This window comes from Panicum virgatum, chromosome 9N (assembly GCF_016808335.1).
Source record: "Panicum virgatum strain AP13 chromosome 9N, P.virgatum_v5, whole genome shotgun sequence".
In the NCBI taxonomy this organism is placed as follows: domain Eukaryota; kingdom Viridiplantae; phylum Streptophyta; class Magnoliopsida; order Poales; family Poaceae; genus Panicum; species Panicum virgatum.
Genome location: NC_053153.1, coordinates 24895861 through 24918551, shown reverse-complemented (window position 1 = coordinate 24918551; position 22691 = coordinate 24895861). Strand labels below are relative to the sequence as shown.

General features: G+C 46.2%; 2 protein-coding genes across 11 annotated transcripts; both read right to left on the bottom strand.

The window, feature by feature from the left end:
* Positions 1-6358: 6358 nt before the first annotated feature.
* On the bottom strand, positions 6359-10700 carry LOC120692502 (E3 ubiquitin-protein ligase WAV3-like). 9 transcript variants are annotated; one of them, XM_039975822.1, is made up of 3 exons: positions 7819-10700; positions 7476-7741; positions 6359-6512 (listed from the first exon to the last, which is right to left on the bottom strand). In XM_039975822.1, exon 1 carries the CDS (start codon positions 10655-10657, stop codon positions 8741-8743), a length of 1917 nt encoding a protein of 638 aa, XP_039831756.1. In that variant the 5' UTR covers positions 10658-10700; the 3' UTR covers positions 6359-6512; positions 7476-7741; positions 7819-8740. The 9 variants fall into 9 exon arrangements, with proteins under 9 accessions (XP_039831756.1, XP_039831755.1, XP_039831761.1 ...); XM_039975821.1 differs by having other exon boundaries at positions 7664-7741; XM_039975827.1 differs by having other exon boundaries at positions 7664-7736.
* A 1490-nt stretch (positions 10701-12190) lies between these two features.
* LOC120687844 (WD repeat-containing protein WDS homolog) lies at positions 12191-19875 on the bottom strand. Of its 2 annotated transcripts, XM_039969914.1 has the most exons (4): positions 18796-19870; positions 16063-16164; positions 13062-13706; positions 12191-12649 (listed from the first exon to the last, which is right to left on the bottom strand). In XM_039969914.1, the coding sequence occupies exons 1-4, from the start codon at positions 19465-19467 to the stop codon at positions 12476-12478; spliced, it is 1593 nt and encodes a 530-aa protein (XP_039825848.1). In that variant the 5' UTR covers positions 19468-19870; the 3' UTR covers positions 12191-12475. The 2 variants fall into 2 exon arrangements, with proteins under 2 accessions (XP_039825848.1, XP_039825849.1); XM_039969915.1 differs by lacking the exon at positions 16063-16164 and having other exon boundaries at positions 18796-19875.
* Between the last annotated feature and the right edge of the window lie 2816 nt (positions 19876-22691).

Genomic DNA, 22691 nt, shown 5'->3' with positions numbered 1-22691 from the left:
TGTTTTGGAATCCTTGAGAGTATCTCTATGCATTAGAATCATAATATGTTGGGTGTTAGTTGAGAGTTTTTGCTGTAAAAATAGATTTGTGTTACTAGTGCTTAATTGCTAATTGTTTTTATCTTTTCCCTAACTGATGATTGAAGGAATGTTATGCTATGAAATTTTTATGGTAGAGCAATCATGTAATGATAGGGTTACTATAAAAATTTCGTGGTCAGTTCTCATGTTTAGCTATAGCTATGATTTAATACTTTTTAAGTGAGATTTAATCATGATAAATAGTTTCCTTGCTTATAAAATCCTGGTAATTTTTGTAAAATATTATTTTAGTCATATGTTACTGTCTGTAAAATTTGAGCACTAGTTCTTGAATAGAACAGAAGCTAAAAATGAATCTTGTTAACTTTGTGTTAGTTTTGTTAATTTTCTTAGAATTAATTCTGTGCAGAATAAATCCTGAAAATTTTACATATGCTCATTTAGAACTGTGTTGGTATTCTGTTTAATTTATAGCCTCTGTTTTACTATAGTTCAATCCGTAGAATTCAATCTTGTTTTAAGAGTGTTCTAAATAAATGATTTGTCCTGGTTAAGTGCCTGCATGATTTGGTATGAAATTTGCAGAATAGATTACTCTATTTACCTTATGTTTGATGTAATTTTTGATGAATTTACTACTGAATGTGTGCTGAGTTAGGTATTTATTTGCAAACCATATTTTACTTGCTATAGGAAACAGCTACCACTTGTTTATTAAGTTAGTGAACTTCATTTGTGCTGTTGATCATGATGCCTTGTGTAGTTAGAAAAGTTAGTTATCTACTCTATAAATGATTGCCCATATGCTAAGTTGTGTTGCTATTTGTAGACTACAACTTTATCGTGAACTAAGCGTGTTTGTAATTTCATCTTTTGCATTACATATAGATACGACTGCTCTATCGGACGGAACGTACGAGCTGATCCCGGATTCCGAAGGAGGTGATCTCGAAGCTCAAGTGAACACTACTGTACTAACTAAAGCCCCGGACCAAAGTTCGGAAGAGCCCAGGGCTGAAATAGTTAGTGACTACCGAGAAGGCAAGCCCCGGACATAACCTATATTTCAAATTAATACCATTTATTATTATTACTTACTTGTGCATTTACAGTTCTTAGGATTTGAATTGAAACCCTAGATGCATGATCCTAGGAACCTATGTACTGAACACTAGACCTGAGTTCGAATAATTGCTAAGCTTATAGGACCGGTAAAAGTCGAGTGATTGCCTGTCACTCGCGAGTTCTATAGGAATTGCTTGTTTACTTTTTGTTATCAATATAAGGACGACGGACGGGGTTGTGTTCGATATCATGACCTTGTGTGAGACCCGTCTGTGTTAATGAACTTGCTAAGGTCGCGGTGTGTGGTAGTGCTGGTTAAGTTTTTGAACGTACTAGCCACATGCCGTAAATATGGTACGCGGTAAGCCTATTAGCCGATTGGACCGGGGAGTGGATATACCTTTCACTCTCTCTTAGGGATAGGTTTTATTTTTATGTTGTGCAACACTGCGACTTCGAGGGACAAGGTTGGACCTTGGAGCCCTGTAGTCGGGGAGAGTGACCCTATCCACAAGCCGGAAAGAAAGGTAAACAGTTGTTTGGGAACGACCTGACGGTGTTCCAAACGTGTGTGTGTTAGGTCTGCCTGGCCAGGTTAACAAATTCGATTCGAATCGTATGCTTCCCACAGTTTGGGACTGCTTGATCTCTTTGCCACACAGAGTAATAAGAGCAACATTATTATGATCAATCTTGATGTTTGCTTAAAGATCTACCATGGTTGAATAGTAGTTGCTTACATAGAATGGTTAATCAACTAGAATCCTGGAAGCTAAAATTTGAAAGTAAGGACATACTCTTTATTGCTTTTCAGCAAAAGAAAAACCAGAGCCTCACAGAACCCTGCATAGTCTAGTTAGGTGGGCTACGTATACCCGTTGACGGTTAAGTCTTGCTGAGTATTAGAATACTCAGCCTTACTGTTGAAATATTTTTTCAGGTATGAGTTTTGAGGACCAGGTCGCTAGTTTGTCTTGGCCCTGCTCTTTGCCTCCTGGCTGGTCCGTAGAGTGGGATACGTCTTCGGCCGGCAATGACCCTGACGAGTGGCTTGGGCTAGCTTGGTATACTTTTGCGACGTGTTGTAACCGTCGTGTGTTATCTTCCACTGTTTAAACTTTGAAGCTTTACACTTATGGCTTGTATAACTGTTTTACTAAGTTTAGTTCTGTAATAATGGTTTGATCTGGTTTGTAATTACTACTGAGCTTGTGTTGTAAAATTTGTGGTTGTAATATCTCTGGACTCGCCTTCGTGCGGGGTATGCTTGTTCGATCCGAGAACCGGTGGTTGTATCGGGACGTTACCCGACAGACCAAAAATTATTCCGTTTGAAGTGCGTTGAGCCGGTGTTGCCTTTATGGTGATGGCCTGCGCACTTGAGTCGGGATAATTCACGTGGTTCTGCCACATGTACAAGAAGGGCATTTCCAATAAGGCAGCTGATGCTTTGTCAAGGGTTTCTGGACAATCTGATCTCATGGCAATTTCTCAAGTAGTGCCCAGTTGGCTTGTGAATTTGCAGGAAGGGTATCAGGATGACCCTGAAGCACTAAAGTTGCTGACAGAGCTAGCAATCAGTAGCCCAAATGATAAAGGTTTCTCCTTAGAAAATGGCATCATCAAGTTTAAAGGTAGAGTTTGGGTGGGTAACAATCTGTTGGCTCAATCCCATGTCATCCAGGCCTTGCATAGCAGTGGAGTGGGAGGTCACTCTGGTATACATGCTACCTATCATAGGATCAAATCACTGTTTGCATGGCCACGTTTGAAAGCTTCTGTGCACTCTTATGTCCAGGCTTGTTCAATATGCCAGCAGGCCAAGACAGAACGGGTTAAGTCCCCGGGCTTATTGCAACCACTACTAGTTCCAACTCAACCTTGGTCAACTATAAGTATGGACTTCATTGAAGGCTTGCCAAAGTCGGGAGGTTTTGATGTCATTTTGGTAGTAGTGGACAAGCTCACTAAGTATGCTCATTTTCTGTCATTAGCACATCCATTCACAGCCATCCAAGTGGCCAAGCTATTCTTCCATAACATTTATAAGCTGCATGGTCTCCCTGATGCTATCATCTCTGACCGAGACAGGATCTTCACCAGTTCGGTATGGCAAGAGTTATTCAAGTTAACCGACACACAGTTGCTAATGAGTTCGTTTTACCACCATCAAACAGATGGTCAAACCGACCGTATCAATCAGTGCTTGGAAACATTTTTGCGTTGTGCAGTCCATTCTTGTCCCAAGCAATGGCACAAGTGGCTTTCTCTAGCAGAGTTTTGGTACAACACTGCCTTTCAGTCGGCAATAGGTAGAACACCATTTGAAGCTCTGTATGGCTAGTCTCCTCGTCACTTTGGCCTCTCTAATGCTGTTCAGTGCTCATCAGTGGATCTTGAGGATTGGTTGCGTGAAAGAAATTTGTTGAATAGACTGCTTCAGCAGCATTTACAGCGAGCTCAGCAACGTATGAAGTTACAGGCTGACTCCAAGCAAACTGAACGTGAATTCCAGGAAGGGGATATGGTCTACCTGAAACTACAACCCCATGTACAGACCTCAGTTGCGTCCAGAGGTAACCACAAGTTCGCTTTTCGGTTCTTTGGTCCATACAAAATTCTCCAGAAGGTGGGTACGGTGGCATACAAGTTGGACCTCCCTGCCCACACCCAAATCCACCCGGTGGTACATGTATCACAGCTTAAGCAGTGTGTTCCATCCAACACTGAAGTCATTCAGGATCTTTCCTTGCTGTGTGCGGATCCTGCACAGGAGTGTCAACCTCTGCATATCTTAGACCGTGCTCTGGTTGCTAAAGGGACGGCTTCTGCATTCAGAGTGAAAGTACAATGGTCTGCCTTGCCGGTTGCCTTGATCACTTGGGAAGATGAGGCGGATCTCTATCGCCGGTTCCCTTCAGCAGTTTGGGGACAACCTGCAGCTTAAGGAGGCGGGAATGTTATGATCATCATATTGGTAGTGCTACTGGGCTGCGTCCCGGGTTGCAGCGATTGGTTATCGGGCCAAGGCCCATGTAAGCCCATCGGGCATCATCAGAACTGGCCGCCGTATATAGCTGGCGCCAGCCTTCCCTGTAACGGCATGAACAGAATAGACAGATACAATGAACTCCATTTCCGAGTTCTTCCTCCTCCTTCCCGGAACCCTCTCCGATTTCTAGCCTAATCCCCTCATTCCTCCTCTCCAGATACTTGAGACCGTAACATAAGTGTTAATCTCACGGTTTCGGTGGTCTGAAACTCTGAATTATCCTTGTTCAACACTACCGTTTCAATTTTCAGGTCTTCTGGACGCAACATTGAACAATGGTTCGATCTGTAGTAATTCATGTTCTGAGGTGCGACCCTGTTCAGCTTCCTGAGCTAAATTGCTTGTGTGCTACTCCTGCAGCCTTGCTTGTCGCCGAACCGCACACACAGACAGGAATCATCTGAGGAAATTCCTACACTGCGACGCACGTGACTCATATACTTCATAAGAACTTTGTTTTTTTTGGCCGGCATGATCAAGCAAGGTCAAATCATTTTGTGGTAGTATACACATTTCTGGCAACAAAATTAATGGGTACACAATATGCTTGGTTTACCTTGTAGTCGCATCTGACTCCCCGCAGGCAATCATTCAGAATTTTAAAGAGTACATGTTGGATGAGTGTTTTTTAGGTATACCTAAAAAATGTTGTCTGATGGCAAGTCTTCATCTAGTACGACATATGTCCAAAAACATAATGGTTATCCTTCAGCCCAAAAAAAACTCATCCAACATGTACTCTTTAAAATTCTGAATGATTGCCTGCGGGGAGTCAGATATGGTGTCTTCCTTGTAATGCTTTAAATGTTTAAGCCAAAGGCCCTTAGACCGAGTGGTCAAGGGGTTCCGGCGGCATCCCCGCAGCCCGGGTTCAAGCCCCTCGCGTGGCGCACCCGGGCGGAGTTTTCGGGAATTTTCCGTGCGGGGTTAAAAAAAACCCCTCGCTGTGCTCGCTGCAAGGCATGACCTCTTGTGGGCATGGGTCAGGATTCGGAGGGTTTCTCGGCCGGGAAGAACTGAGCAGTCGCTCCTCTTAATGAAATACGGGTGGTATTAAACACATATCATATTTTCCTGTGAATTATTCGGGGGACATAATCTCTCGGTCGGTAATGTTGTCTTGTTCCATCCTCGACTAGCAAAACAGACATAACCTTGCTAAAATATCCGTTCCATCTCTCTTTGTGCCTACTTTGAGTGTAACACTGGCTTGGTAAAATATCTGTTCCTTCCTCTTTTATTTGTCCCCAGGTATGGATGTGGTCTGTGTTATCAATCTGTTCCAGTACTACACATCATTTTCTCCAAGAAAATTAACTGCACATCGTTTTTGCCAGTGCTAGGCCGCAATAATTCAGCTTATGGTTTCTTTGTTGTTTTTTTCTTGGGTTCATCTTGGCGTTTGCTTTCAAGTTATTACCTTATGATGAGATGTGTATTATCTATACTATAAAAGTTAAAACAATTGAAACTCTCTCTCACTAAGATTAAGTCCATCATACCTCTCACGGAGGTCCCACTTGTGAGGCCAAAAGATTTGACGAAAGGGGGTGGAGACCCATTTTTTGATAGAAGGAAAATGTTTCTACCGAAATGCTAATTCTTTTCTCCAAGTATAATACCACATCACCACATGTACATAGAGATTTCTCCAAGTATAATACTACAAGTACTGCAGAGACAACTGCTTCTCCAACAACACATTAGTATGCACATGCTTACAAATTAGATACACTTAATTTGACCTATGGCAAAATCGTCAAAGTACACTATACATCTACAAGTCCTAATAGCTAAGGGCACGTTTAGTTCACAAACCAAAAATTTTTGGTTGTCAAATCAACAGTTTGACCAAATGTCGGGAGGACTTTTCGGACGCTAATTAAAAAACTAATTTCAGAACTCACATGGAAACCGCGAGACGAATCTTTTGAGGCATTTGACCGCATCATTAGCACAAGTGGGTTACTGTAGCACTTATGACTAATCATGCACTAATTAGGCTCAAAAGATTCATCTCGCCTTGTACATCCAAACTGTGCAATTAGTTTTGTTGTTTAACTACATTTAGTACTACATACACGTGTCCAAAAGGAGAGGCACAAATTTCGAGGTGAAAATTTTTGGGAACTAAACGCGCCCTAAATGCTCAATGCTCAACAGCATAAGCATAGAAGTACTATTCACTTTGCACCGATCTAAGAACTAATCACTCGCATACATGCAACAAAGAATATTTATACAATATCTACAGTATTATACAACATTAGTATGTCTTTACAAAGCTGTGTGTACTATAAGGTACAAAAGGCTTGTTCATATCAGAGCAGCAAGGTCATTGTCATTCTGCTACCTGCAACAAGCAATAGAGGGATTTCAGGATGAACATCGACTCTGAACAGACCATATTAAGCTTCTCGAACATGATAAGAGAACAAAGTTCTATTAGTAATATGAGATAGTAAATTGCTTAAAAATCCACACTATGTGTTCAATATGTGTAAGCTAGCAATAAATATTTAGTAAAATGATTACAACTGAAAAAACAGTAACTTGTATAAAGGGCATTTACACAATCTTTGTTATCGCAAGTGTGCTATGTGATTACATTCTTGCACTGCTGCAAGGATGTTAGCATACAAAATTGTTAAAAGTACAATGTACGAGGTAAATTCAGAATAATTGATGAGTCATGTAGCAGTTAATTAAGAATTGGCACACAATGTCACTAGTATAGTATACAAGACAATTAACATTAGAAAATGTGAAGATAATCTAAAAGAAGTACCAGGCACGAGTTAGGTTCCTATTTTTTTCAGCAGTGAAAGATGAAGATATATGTCCTAAGATAATTTTTCATCATACATAGCTACTGTATTTTCTTTCAAGAGTTTATTTAGTATGTAAGGTGAACACATGTTTCTCAACATAATTTACCAAGTTTATTACAGTTTTCAGAATTTTTCTAGTGTGAATGCATCTTAATGGTACATGTGCAGAATACAGACAAGATCAGAGTGTTAAGTCATGGTGAAAGGAATATACAGGAAACATTTCAACTTGTATAGAGACAACAAATAGATAAGGTCAGAGGCTTAGTGCTGGCACCTCACAATCATGCCCCATTAAACATTCAGTTACAATAGTCAAGACCATTGAATAAGCATGCAAGTCTTTGACATGATATACGGAACCACTAAGTTTTAATCTACTGATAATTTAGTAATCATTAACCAGATCAATTTCATACAATGAACTTTATAAGACCTGCGCAATTTACAGAAGCGGTAGTAGCATCGCTGGAACATTAAATTACCATATAACATTTCATATTTGCTCTTCACAGACCTGCGCAATTATGCTTTCAGAACGATCAGTTTATAGGGAAGGATAAAACAAGCCTCATCACTTGTTGATAGCACAAGAGTTTGGAGATTTGGCGTGATGAATGGAAGTTTGACACTAGAATAATGCAGTGCATCACAGGTTGGGAATACATCGCACCTAGCCATATGGATGCGGGCTTCCAGCAGTTTGTCCATATCCATAACGCTAAGAGGAGGGCACGAGACAGGTCCTGATCTGCGGAGAAATCAATTAAACAAATCAAGCAAACAGATCCAAATCGAGAATGAGCGCGTGCAGATCTCGGGGGCAACCTAGCGGGAAGAAGGGGGCTCACGGGTCGCCAGGAGAACGACGGCGCTGAGTCTATCGTCGGTCCAGGAGCACGAGGACGGCGGCGCTCTCGGCAGTCGAGGAGGACGAAGACGGCGGCGCTCTCGGCGGTCGAGGACGACGGATCCCTCGGCGGTCAAGGACGGCGGAGCTCTCGGCGGTCGCCGACGGCTGCCGCTGTCGCCTGTCGGCGGTCGAGGACGGCGGCAACGGCTGAGCTTTCCCCGTGCCAGGGGACTATCGCAAGTAAAAAAAGGATGCGAGCATGAGGGCCCATCGAGTCAACGAAATACACATGCAATACGCAGCGGAGAGAGAGTTTGGCACACATCCCCAAGCAGGATTCGACGTCCCAGATAGATACAACCCAGCAAGCACATGTTGTAGTGCATTTTTGCTCCTAAATTTTCTAAGGTGAATAAATGATACTCCCAAATTTACATCTAGCTCATGAATATAACAAGCTAGCTTGAGCAACTAACGAGCCAAGCGAAGCTAGTAATTGTGCTTGTTTTGTTAACAAGCCGAGTCAAGCTGACCCATTAAGCTATCGAGCCAGACCGAGTCGAGCCGAGCCGAGCCGAGCTAGCTCGGGTCCGGCCCTAGTCGGTACAAGTATACAACTCATAATACTCAAACAGTGGGAAAAAAAAAGGGATGTTCCCCAGGCGCACAACAGCGCTGGTGCACCCTCGATGAATCGTGTGCACCCTACGGGGGCCGCGAGCCAAACGGGCGCTTCACCTGCACCGGAGCCGAGCTGGCCGCGTGATGGTCAAGACCGGACTCCGTCTCCGTGGCAGCGCTCCGACCGCTGGGTACGCTCCAATCATTCTCTTTCGGAATTAACAGGCAATCACAGATTCACATCACATTCACAAAAGCTCTGCTTGCTCCGTGCGCTCAAAATGTTCTTCTACGTTCTTGCGTCGGTTGTTGGCGGCGCTGCAGCAGCTCCCGCGACCTCCGCGACCGGTCCAGCATGTCGAGCATCGCCGGCGTCATGTAAGACGTCGTGGCCCCCGCCGTAGCCAAGGCCACGCTGCTCTCCTCCGCCGTCCAAGCACCGCCCAGCGTCTCCGCCTCGCCGCCGCCGCCGCCGGACACCATCTGCCGCGACGTGGCGCGCTGCTGCGCGTGCGAGCTCAGCCCGGCGAGGACGTACGCGCGCCCGGACAGGTCGTACCGCTGCCGGTCGGCCACGCGCGCGCGCATCTCCCGCAGCTCGCCCGACAGCGCCAGGCACGTGGAGTCCCCCGCCCGCGCCGCGGCAGACCGCGCCACGGAGCGCTGCCGGCTCCGGAGGATCTCCACCGCCTCCGCGTGCGCGCCACGCTCCGCCGCCGCCCGCGCCGCCGCGATGCCGTCCGTCGCCTCCGCCCGGACGCGCTCGCGCTCGACCTCAACGGAGCGCCCCGTGTTCACGGCGCCACAGGGCCTCAGCACCACCGCGTCCTCGCCGGCGACGCTCCTGCCCCGTCCGGTGGCCGTGTCGCGGTAAGCGCAGGCCACTCTGACTAGGCGCGTGGCGTCGTTCGCGGCGCAGGCCCTCGGCACGTGCAGGAACAGCAAGAGGCGCCTCTCCTCGTCCGCGTAGAGCTCGCCAACGTCGACGGACGCGGCGCGGCCGTCGGCGTCGACGCGGCTTGCGTAGCTGCCGGACTTGATCGCGCGGACGCGCACGCCCGGGTGCACGCACGCGATGTCAACGCGCAGCTCCTGCACAGAGACGGAGAGGAGCCCGCCGATGCACTGCGCGAACGCGTCCTGGATGGCCGCTTCGTCCTCGATGAAGGAGAACGTCCCGCCCGTGGCCTCGGCGATGGTGTGCATCGCCGCCGCGTCGTGGTCCGTGCCGAAGCCGAACGTGTGAACGGGGGCCGACCGCCTCCCGTCACCGTCTAACGCCAAGGAAGGGGGCACGAGCGCGTCGTAGTTGGAGTCGCGGCCACCGTAGCCGCCGCGCCTCGGCACGGTGTAAGTGTCCTGCCCGTCCGAGAGGAGCACGACGCTGGCGACGGCGTTCCGGTGCATGCGCTCGTCGATCACCTTGGCCGCCCTGCGGAGCGCCTCCCCGATGTTGGTGCCGCCGCCCGCCTTGAGGGACTCCACGGCGCGCCTCGCAAGGGCCTTCCCGGCGTCCGACATGCGCGCGAGCCGCATGAGGCGGCACGCGCCGGAGGAGAAGGACACGACGCAGAGGCGGTCCCGGGGCCCGAGGTTGTCGATGACGAACCCCATGGCCTGCTTCAGCAGCGCGAGCTTGGTGCCCACCATGCTGCCGCTCACGTCGAGCACGGTCACCAGGTCCAGCGGCGCGCGCGGCGCCGCCGCCCCAGCGATCCCGGGTGCCCTGGCGTGCACCAGCACAGCGAAGTCGTCGGCGGACGCGTCCCTCGCGAGGGCCGAGTACTCGCAGTGCGTGGCGAGCGCCACCGCTCTTCCGCCGGATGCCTCCTCCGCGCCTGCGCCGCGGTGCTGGTCCTCACGCATCGACCGCGGCGTCCGGTCCACCGGGTCGTCGTCGTCGAACACCCGCGGTTCCATGGGCCGGAAGAACGGCTGGGTCGTCGGCGCGGCCAACGCGACGGGCGGCGGCTGGCGAGGCGACGAGTTCTTGCTGCGGAGGGACGGTAGCTCGCGCCACCGGGCGCTGCTGGGCGGGCGGCCGTTCGGGGCGCTCCCTGAGTCGGAGACGCCGCGAGAATGGAACTGGTGGGAGCACTCCGCAGTGAAGACGGCCTGCCCGCTGGTACCCCTGCCGCCGCCGCTGCGGCCGCGGCTTCGGCGCGTGTCGCCATGGCACGAGCTGCTCTCCATTTCCGGGCTTCGCCCTCTCCTTGTTTTTTCCACAGAAGAAAAGTAATCAAAAACAGAAATTCGGTTGCGGATTTCCGAGTTGTGACGGAGCTGACAGCAACACGACGACGGTGATCAGACGATGTGTTCTCCGTGTGGCGCACGCTCCGCGTTGAACCCGGCAGCTGCGGTGCAGCCTGCAGGCTGGGCTTGCAACTGGTCGCCGCAATTTCTTTAATCCTGCTCTTGTTGACTAAGCCCCCCTTGTTAATCTTTTCTAGAATCGATGGACGGTCAATGACTGGACAACCAACCCACAACAATCCATTCGTGCTTGCGTTGAGCATGTTTGGGAGACATGAATTTCATTCCTAAGAAACAGTCAAGTTCCATAGGAACAGGCAAGAATCTCCCCACACTTGGATGCGTATTCCTGAAGGGGAAAGACGCCAGGCCCTGCTTCTGATCATCAGATGCTGAATAGCGCTGTTGTCAACATCATTATCCCCTTGTTTAGTTGCGAAATTCAAAATTCCAAATCTATCACATCGAAAGAGAATCTTACATGCATGTAGTATTAAATCTAGGCGAAATAAAAAATAAATTGTATAGTTTGCTTGTAAATTGCGAGACGAATCTAATGAGCATAATTAGACTATGATTAGACACTAAATTGCCGCAATAATTGCTACAATACACATGCTCTAATGATGAATTAATTAGGCTCATTAGATTCGTCTCGTAGTTTACAGACGAATTCTGTAATTAGTTTTGTGATTAGTCTATGTTTAATACTTTAAATGTGCAAAGATTCTATTTTTACAACTTTACAACGGCAACTAAACGAGGGCTATATTTATTATACACAAGCCAAATTGCCAAGCAGAAATGCACTGACACCATCATGTTGGTAGTTGCAGGCTTGAACCGCTATGGCTGCTGAAGGCTGAACAGATAGTCAACAGCAGCTAATGCGGTGGGGAGCCCCATGAAACTTTTCGCAACTTTGACCACTAATTAGATATATTAAATAAAGTATAATAAAAAACCACCTCCGCAACCATGATACTGTAGTAGTTATTGTATCTATTAGGGTCTTTGACCGTACGATTAGAGTATGATTAGAGCATAATTACTGTAGCATTAATGTATCTAATACTGGTTAAATCAAGCTCATTAGATTCGACTCGCAAATTTACACCTATCTATGAAAAAATTTCGCAAATAGATTTCATTTAATATGTCTTACATGACACGTAAGATTCTTTCTTGAAAAAAATCATAGTTTTGTAACCAAACATGGCCTTGATATCTCGAATAGTGCTGTTAACATGATTGCCTTGGAGACGTGCAGGTAGCAGAATGACTTCCAACTTCCTCCCTGTTCCTGAGAAAACTACCCTTCATCACTGATTTTCGTCTCATGCATCAGCCTTCAGAAAGTCACCTGAAAAAGGCTTCAGGAAGTTGTACTCGAGACAACAAAAAAATGCTTGATCTGCACATGTACACAGCAAAAACATAACTTAAAAGACTGTGCAGGCACAAGAACACTGAATCCACACCGACAGAAGGCATATCTCAGCACTTTTAACCAGTATAGGCTCATAAAATGTACAACAAAGTTCTGATGCATCTGTGTCCTGTACACAAGTATCAAAACTTACCGGGTAGCCAGGCATACACATGGAACACAGCTACTTCTGGCTTTGGAGGTTTTATTTCTGAACTCTCAACGCAGCTACGAGCTCTTTAGCAAGGGGGGGAAATAATCCCAGACAGATTTGTGCAATCAGTCAAATGTACAACTATTTACACGAACATACAAAATTTCACACTTCAACTACATGTGCTTCCCGTCTTGCATGCTAGCCATATTCGAACTGTGTGGTCATCACTAGCAGAAGCCAGCATATGGGGCCTAGCAGGATTCCAGCTTACACAGTTCACAATCATCGTGTGGCCATGCAAGACCTTTATCGGCGTTTCCAGGTGCCTTTTCCAAATGTAGACCTGCCCATTGTTTCAAGTTAGCAAACGGTAAATAGAGCAACTGATTCATAGGCATGCAATCCTCCTAGAAAAGAATTTACAACCAATCAGTTAATTTTGTATTCTGTATTCAACTAATGTAAAACCTAGCTTTCTGGAAAAGGAAACCACAATGCTGATGTAGCAACTACAAACCCAAACGGCCAAACCATGTGATTAGTCTAGTAGAACTTTGGATGTATTTCATTTCAAGTCGTTTTGTTATTACCGAACAGCTTATATATATCATTAGTCAACCTATCTACCATTGTTAGCATCATGCGCATTAGCCCTGGAAGCATAGTGCTACGTTAAGTAATCAATTAAAACAGAAGCTGGAGTTAGCTAAATTTTTCATCAAAAGCAGGACCGAAGTCCAGCAAAAAAACTATACCTGTGAATCCTCACTGCCACTAGCAATGAACAAGGAATCTGAACCCCCAAAGCAAGACCTAATCACAAACTTCTCTTGCTTGTGCCCCTTGAACTTTTCAGGCACAGTAGATTTTTCATTAATTTCCCACAAATGAATTTCCTGGCTGTTAAGGTTGACAATAAGTGACTGTCCATCACCTGAAATAGAAAGGGATGAAATCGCCTGCTTCTCACGAAATCTCCATTCCCGCCCCTTTGGGAGTTCTCGAATCCAGATATCGTTACAAGATACAAAGATTAGATGCTGGCCATCAGGCGTCACAGCAAGGTCACTGACTTTAGGTATTCTATCTCCAGCCCATACTTCCAGCTCTCGACCTTCTAAGTCACAAGTGAAGATCCTATTTGGTGAACTTCCAGGCTCCGAGCTGGCACATACTATTTTCTCTGAATTAGGAAACCATGCACATGAACTGACGATGTAGTCCACCGAACCTCCGAATTTAAGATTACATTCACCAGTATCGACGTTCCACAGTTTCAACGATTCACCAGTACCACAAGTGAGCAGCATTCGATCATTTGGGCTCCAGGCAACAAAGGAAATTGGTTTCTGGTGACCTTGTAGGCAGTGCTTCTTGGTCAATGTATCATCCTTTTCCACCTAAAATCATGTAATGACACGAATTGAAAATTATAATACATGAAAAACAAATTATCATAAACACAAAACAGATTTTACAAATGGATCAAATATGTATTGCCTGTAAGCAAGGCAAAACTGCTGTGGATGAAATATGTGCTTGAAGAATGGATATTTATCCATAGGAATCCATCCAAAATGTATTGTGTTCTCATAAGCCTCATACCTAGTCATCTTTTCCTTGATAAAAGAATATTTAAAATTTACATGCCTTCATCTCCATTTTTCCTCTAGATTAGATAGAGTATGAAGGGTCAGCAATAATCTAAAAATGAGGGAACATACTGCTGGACTTCTAGAAACATGTGTCCCTTATATTTATCATAAAGGGACTAATAGTTAATAGAATCTTTCATCGCCACAACTGATCAACTTTGATAATTTGTACATGGACTTGACTAGTTGACTGAAATCGGACATTGAAATTTGACACTTCTTCAACCATACTACTCCCAAATATCATGAAAAAACCAGTTAAGATGAAGCATATGAGCAATCCAGAAACAGACCAACCATGACATGAGAAGCATGGTCTTCCTTCCCAAGTTCATGTTTTGAATCATTACTCACTTCAATTTAGTCCCATCTGTTTATCATCGCATCAAAATTGGTGAGGGTGATAGTTAATACTCTGAAGTCTGAAGAGAGGTACATTGTGAATGATGATATTATTATGAATTATGGGAACATGATACTAGATTTCAGTAGAAAAGTCATTAAGAACGTAGTAACGCAGTTTAAGGGTGAAATAGAAAACTACTCCAATATATTGTTTGGACAGTGACATTGTCTCCATTATTTGTCTTTAACCATCATATAGTATTATATAAGAAATAAATTGTAAATTCTATATTATGAAATTATTACTTTCTGAAAAAATGTGACTATCATTTCACATGTTCAATTTAGATAGTTTGCAGATAACGGTCAAAGTTAGAAAAGTAGTCACACACACATTACAGACCATCATTTCTTTCCTTAACTGAGGGAGTAATATGTTTATAACATAACTATAAAGATATACATTATCTCTAGGCAATTAAATTTGAACATGTAAATGAAAAGGTATTTTCAGTAAGGTTATGAAAGTGGAAATAACAACGTGATCCAAATCTAGAGAAAGAAATATCTCCTCCATTCCATTTTGACCTCTATTCTCTTCCCCACATAGAGCACTACAGAAAAAATACTTCACTTATTCTAAAAAAAGTTTTCAGACATTGTGAATTCCTCTATGAGAGTTATCCAAAATTAGAAAAAAAAACAGCTAGTATGTGAAGTTTATCAATGCTTTCTTTTTATTAAAAATAAGTTAACTAATGCCAGTGAATCATACTGTATGTCATTCAACTTTGAAACATCAACACCAATTAATTTGCACAATTTCCAAACTAACATGCATTGCAAGGAAAAAATGAAAGGTGATTAGGTGGTTTCCAAAAGCCAAACCACATATTAGAGAAAAGGTTAATCATTTTCCTACTTATTTTCTCATCTGTAATTTTCCACACCTAAACAGTCTATATTTTTGGCATGAAAATGTCTTAAAGTTGTCCAAATGGTATTTTCTTCTACTATGCTGTGTATTTAATCAATTAAAGTCACTATTAATACTAGTTATCAACAAAATTTAATTTAACAGAAAGATAAATAGATAGAGAACTTATCAACATGAAAACAGCTATAGGGAAGGAAAAAAAAGGCCACAATTGGTCAAACGTTTGTTTCAGCTGTTTAGAGTAGTAAAGTTACAAGGGATTAAACCCTTAAAATATGAACAACCAGCCTGCATAGTGAACTGCCAGTCAGAAATTTAAGCTATTCAGTGCACAAAATATAACGTGGAATGAAACCTGAGCCCAGAGATAAGCTTCCTATGGGTATGAGGTGGCAGGTGCGACAGAATGAATAATAGGAACATCTAAGAGTAAAAAAAGACACTATCATGTAAGCTCTCAAGGCTCTCAGTATATCTGCTACACTGGGCAGTTTGGACTGAGCTACCTACAGCTAGCATCAGGCAGAGGCAATACCCAGAAGTTCAACGTTAGTTTCATAATTCGATTATTAAATAAAGCATTCATTGTGGTTATTATTCCATGATGTCAAATTTAGCCCTGAGCACAAAGGTCATGCTATGTTTACTCAGGCATGAGTCTGAATGGTGTGGTCTAGAAATAAGGAATAAGATAACATCATGCATAATCAGTTACAAGTTGACTTCTGGAGCACCAGGATAACAAGGTAAGTTGTGATATCATTTACTCAATCTACATAATTGTTTTTCAGGCTGACACTTGGGTGAGTCAAATCATACCTTCCAAATTATGGCGGTGAAATCACTTGATGATGATGCCAGGTAGTCTCCATTATTAGAGAACCTTACAAACCAAACTTCATTATTATGACCACATAATATCTGCAAACAGGCATGTATATGTGAAATATGTAACTTTGCAATACAGCCCATAAGCCCAAACCCCCAGCATGAAAATTTCTAGTGCTGTCGAGTCCTGATTACGCATAAAAATTTACCTGAATAGTCATCCCTTTTTTCTCAAGATGGATGAATAAATTTCGGGAAAGGAAAAACTACTGTTTCTTCAAAAGGCAAAATAGGCAAATTCATCCTCGAACTTTCATCAGAGGGTCAACTTCGTCCCTCAAGTTTTGTGTGGACCAATTTAGGGTTTGTTTGGCAGAGCTCCGGCTCCTCCAAAAACGGCTCCTGCTCCGGCTCCTCTGGTGGAGCGACTTCTCTGGTAGAGATGGAGCCGTTTTGAAAAACGTCTGGCAATGGCTCCACCTATTGGATTGAAGTTGTGAAATGTCTAAATTGCCCTTCCCTATATTTTTCTTTTACCTTTTTCTTTTTCTTTCTTTTCTTCTTTCTTTTTCTCATCTCCTTTTCTTTTTTCCTCCTCTCCTCCTTATCCAATCGCCCACCTTCCTTGCCTCGTTGCGTCTCGTCCGCCCCATCCTGGCCTCCAGCCTCCGCCTGAGCCTCCACCCGCGCCACCGCCTCCCGGCTTCTGCCCGTGCCACCACCTCCCGGCCTCCGCCCGCGCCGCCGCCTCTGCCAGAGCCGCCGCCTCCCGGCGTCCGCCCGCCACCTCTTGAGCCCTGGCGAGGGCAAGACGGTCCAAGGAACGGGAGGAGCTTCGCGGAGCCGCGTGGAGCCATGATTTGTGGCTCCATCTCCGCCGTTCCGCTCCAAAGAGCAGAAATTCCGGGGCTCCATCCCCGGAGCCCGGTGCTCCACGCCATTTGGCATGGCTCCGCGTGGAGTCGGAGCCGGAGCTCCTTTTGAAGCCCTACCAAACAAGTCCTTAGTCCTCTAACTTCTATTTTTGTTCAATCTCGTCCTCCATCCGAGCTGGACCTCCACGTAGGCACACCATGTCATTCATATGGGCCTTAGCGTTTTGCTACATAGGTTAAAAAGTCCAAAGTACCCTCCGTACTCAAGAAGAGTAAATTGCTACTGATATCATAAGTCAACTACTACCAAGAGCTACTAGCATGAACAGTTGAATCAAATGAGCGACGGAATTTAATCGAAAAATGAAGTTGGAGGACGAAATTGGACTTTTCAAGAGTTGAGGGATGAAGTTGACCCTTGGATAAAAGTTCGAGGGCGAATTTGCATATTTTGCCTCGTCAAAATTATACAAACAACACCTTTAAGCACATGTTTCAAAGAAAGTAACATATCAGGTGCAAACCAACCTGTCTATGCAAACCGTGCAAACTCCACTCTGGACCACCGGAACAACATCCAGGGGGAGCGCAGGGGGAGTGGGCATTTGCAGAAGTGTGATTACCCAATCCAAAAGCGGGCGGTTAATTGTAAAATTACCCAATCCACCCATGCCCCTTGGATGTTGATCTGGTGGCCCAGATTGGAGTTTGCATGAAGAGGTTGGTTTGCACCTGATATGTTCCCTTCAAAGAATTGTACTTAATTGTGCATAAATTTTATAAAAGTGCACTTCTATAAGAGTGTGATCATGTTTATTGTACTAGTCCATGTTTTATCCCACCTTTTGTCCACCTTGAGAAACAGGGAAATATATCCACCCGGCAAGGCAAACAGTCCCAAATGTCCACTTTTATCCCGTGTGGCAAATACATCCATATCAGTAAGTGGGAGTCATTTGGATATAAAAACTGAGATGAGCAAGTCTATCCTATCAGGTCCATTTCATGTTAGGATGCGTGATTTTGTGAAACAATATGAAGAAGTATGTGTAGTTCTTTGAAATGGGTGCTTAAAAGTGTGTTTTTCTATATAGTTTTTACATAGGTAGTGTGGGTTCACAAAACATACCCTGAATTAATCAGTGCCTTGTGGGTGCTGGTTCAGAAATATATTAAACTTAGATAACAACAAATTTCATTTAGCATTAAGAAATGGCTGGAATTGACAGATAACCTCTACTGATTTTGTGGTGGTTGGATTCGTGTGTCCACGCGCACACAAAATCAAAGATCCACAATTCCTACTACGGATTTTCTTTCTTCTCTACCAACAATAAGGTTCATTTTTCCAATTAGGTAATAACACACATGGTGGGCGTGGGCAAGTGTCCTGATTCTGAAATAAAGGTGTGGAGTGTGTCATTCTAATTTACTTTTCTTAAATCAATGTAAAGATTCTGAAATTATCCAAATCCCTTCTTTAGATGATGAAAAGAATATGTGGTACTTTGAGAAATATTTGTCAGCTGCTTTGTGATTGTATGCTTCCAGAATCAAATATGGAGAGGGATAAAGATGCATAAATTGCAAACATGATAAAGAAGAAATTTAAATCACTGACATTAATAGCCATACTGAATTTCCTATTAAACCTAGTCAGAAAAGCACCACATCTGAAATTGTAAAGGGTGTTGCTGCACGTGGAAAACGGTTGTACTTGAGTTATTTCCCAACTGTAAATTGATGATTGAGTTTGACAGTTTCATTTTTGCATTCTTACTGATCTGATAAGCTTGGACATTTCTCAGGAAACTGAAATAAACAAGCGAACAATCTGTTTAACTCGCACCTGTGCACACTTGGAAGGGATATGCTGTTCATGGCACTTGTGATCTTGAAACAGAGTTATCTCATCCGGCAAATTGTGATATATACACGATGCTACTTGTTTTGTAACCGCACTCTCCACCAAATGCTCCAACCGCCCGCTCGGCACATGGAACCATGGTGGCAGCACCTCAACTAAATCCAAGAACACCGCAATCCTCCACCCAACCACGGCCTCCGGAGCGACGGCCCCCTCGCACGAGACCATGGCGCACGCCAGCCAGTGCACGCATCTCCTGTCGACTCCGAGCGGCGCAATCCGGCGCCGGAGCACCTCCCTCGCACGCCGCAGGCCAGCATCGCCGCCGGTCCCCAGCAGCTCGAGGTAGTGGGCCCTCCACAAGAGGAACTCCGCGACAGCACGGTCGGCGTCGCCAACACCGGCGACCGCGCGGACGGTCTCCGCGCACGCGTCCCACCGGCCGGCCATCACGTCCAGCAGCAGGCGGTCGTGTTCCGGCGGGTACAGCGGCACACCGGACTCCGCCTCGAGCGCGGCCGCCGCCCGCCGGTACCCGAGCGAGTAGAGGGACTGCTCGATGACGCGCACCAGCTCCTCTCGGTCGACGGGGCCGACACGGCGCGGGGTCCGGCCCTCGTCGGCGCGGGATACAGAGCTCTCGGGCAGGTCCATGGCCGCACTGGGGTCGCCAGCTTGAGAGGTTTCGCGCCCCCGCTGACGACACAAACCCAAGAGAAAAAAAATCTGGGCTTTGGGGGCGGAAAGATCAGATATTTGGAGTGGGGGTAGCGGATTTGAGAGGATAAAAGCGGGATCAAAATCAAAAGGGCAGGAAGGCGAACAAGATTTGGGTTCGAACGATGGATCAGATATGATACAGTAGCTCCACACAAGGGACAGAAGGGATTACAAAAAATTTGCGAGGCGTTATCAACGAGATTTTGGAAGCGATAGTGTGGATTGATTCTGAAGGGAACCACAAACGATCCGGGTCGAGCTGTAGTTTCTTTTTCTCCCCCTCCCTCAGAAACTATGGGTGGAATCAGGTGTGATTTGGGGGCGGAAGCGGAACCATCGGCTGGAGAAGTTGTCCTTCGCGGCCACACCGCGCGTCCGCGTTGGAGGCATTATCGCCGTCGGTTTCGTGGTGGGGCCGGATCTGAACGGCTCAGAAAGATCAGAGATATGGTCAGGTGGATTGGTCAGGTGGATTGCTCTTGAGGCCATTCCCTGTGAGCCATTATAAAAAATCTCAATTCCATATACACCACTAAAAAGTTGTAGCGCCATACGAGCCACTGCTCTAAATTTTTGATGCCTTGCGTACCACTGCTGATAGCTTTTAGGGGAACGGCAGTTAACGGCAGTTTAAAATGTCATTTTTGCCCCTCTTACAGGTGGGCCCCGCACGTCAGCAATACCCCTTGGCCTGCCTGCCCCGTTCAATCCCCACCCAAATACTCTCGTACGGCCGCACTATGGCGCCGCCGCCGGAACTGATGCCCGAGCTCGTTGGCGAGATCCTCCTCCGCCAACCTCCCGATGAGCCCGCGAGCCTCCTCCGCGCGGCCCTCGTCTGCAAGCTGGCGCCGCACCCTCTGCGACCCCGCTTTTCGCCGCCGCTACGGCGCCGTCCACCGGACGCCTCACCCCCGCCACGGCGGCGCCCCTCTCCCCCTACCCCGACCGCCGCCTCACACGCCCCCTCGACTACCGCCACGGCCACGTCCTCCTCCACTGCATCCGACCTCGTCACGGGCGGCCGGCAGCGCCTTCCGGAGCCCGGCGCGGCGCCGAGCTGGAGGAGCGGCTCGTCCGCCTCCGTGGCGAGGCAGCGGCGTGGCAGGCGAGGGCGCTGTCGGAGCAGGCTACCGCGGTCACCCTGCACGCCCAGCTCCAGCAGACCGCGGCCGCGGCGCGTGCGTCGGTCGAGGAGCTCGCCGCAGCGGGCAACGCGGGCCCCGCGGAGTCCTCGTCGTCGATGTACGTGGACCCCCGCCGCACCGGGCCGTCGTCGGACCGCGCATGCCTCGGCTGCTGCCTCAGGCCGGCCTCCGTGGTACTCCTCGCCTCTGCACCATGCGCCGTCGTCTCCGTTGGTGGCGGGGCGCTCACCGGCGCGTGGCCTAGGGACTCGTCATCGAGCCGTGCCATCACCACCTGCAGAGCGGCCTCGGTGCGCGGGCCTGGCGCGCCCACGAGGCAGGTGGCCACGGCGAGGTACTCCTCGTCGTCCTCCCGCGAACCGAACACTGTCCTGTCGCCAGCGGAGGGGGACTCCCAGCGCTCGATCACCTCCGCCGCGGCGTCCCACTCCTCCTCGGCCCGCACCGCGCCACCGTCGTCGGGTCGGACTCATCCTCCATCGGCGTCCCACCCCTCCTCCGCCGCGAGCGAGAGAGAGATAGCAGAGAAGCGAGCAAGGGAGAGAGATGGAAGAAGACTTATGTGCGGGGCCCACCTGTAAGAGGGGCAAAAATGACATTTTAAGCTGCTGTTAGCTGCCGTTCCCCGAAAAGCTAACGGCAGTGGCACGCAGGGCATCAAAAATTTGGAGTAGTGGCTCGTATGGCACTGCAACTTTTTAGTGGTGTATATGGAATTGAGATCTTTTATAATGGCTCACAGGGAATGGCCTCATTGCTCTTCGAACATTCAGGACCGGATATGGATCGGGGCTTTGGAATGTTCGGAAGCAGAGCATGCAGTCTGTGACACATTCGGCGATAGCGCGCCGTCTACTAATTTTTTCGCTGATCCACCATGTAGAAGGGTTACTATTACCATGTACGGATTTCTAAGTAACCCTTCTACATGTACCCGTCCCCACCCTATGGAGGAACTAAACCTCAGTAACCCTTCTTAGGTCTCCCGGGTTTCTAAGTACCCGTGTAGGATAGTAGAGGTCGTACGATGACTACCCGATTCATTTAACTCACGTTACATCTCTATTACCATGGCTAACGTTGTGGATAAATCTGGGATGGAACTTATCCTGGCCATCCGTCCTGAGATCTGTGGTCTGCTGCGGATGTACATGAGATGTATTTTGTTTTTTTTTCTATACCGTATAGCACCTGATCCCTGGAACAGTTCAGTTGGAAGGGACGTAAATGTGCTTTTTCACCATGATGAGCTGATATAAAGTGCATCGACGAGAGGGAACCTGCATAAAGCTGCCCTCACACTCCACCATCTCACTTGCTCTGAGCACCCATATGGACCACTCATTTATATTTTATAGTACCGAAGTTACAGAAAACTTTCATGGATGTACCACACTGCTACACAATAAATTTAGCCAGCTCTCTTGTACAATGAAATAAAAGGTACCATTACTTCCAGCATAACAAATTAAAGGTATCAAAAACTATAATTCATCGGTACCACACTGTTGTCCTCTTGTTTTTCTCAAAGTTACGAAAAACTTCCATGGTTGTACCGGCACTGTTATATAATAAATTTATCCAATTCTCTTGTACAAAAAATAAAAGGTACAACTTATTTTCAGCATGACAAATTAAATATATCAAAATTCATAATTCATAGGTACCACACTGTTCTCCTCGCCCTTTCTCATACATTTATTTTAATATACACTATGGTACTACACAGTATACCACAGTATACACTATGGTACCACACAGTACACATATTTATTCATAGGTACCAAAAAAGAGTTTCAGTTAGCTTGAAATGCACTTAAGTATAAAAGACATAATTCATCTTCATGCTACATGAAACACCCAAAATTTTACGTGCTAACGTATTAACATCAATAAAAATACAAATATAAATAGTTCCATGTACATCATATATTGTGCAAAAATCACTCTAATTTACATTCTGCTGGTTGAGAATATTCTGCAAAAATCACTCTAATTTTCGTTAGTATG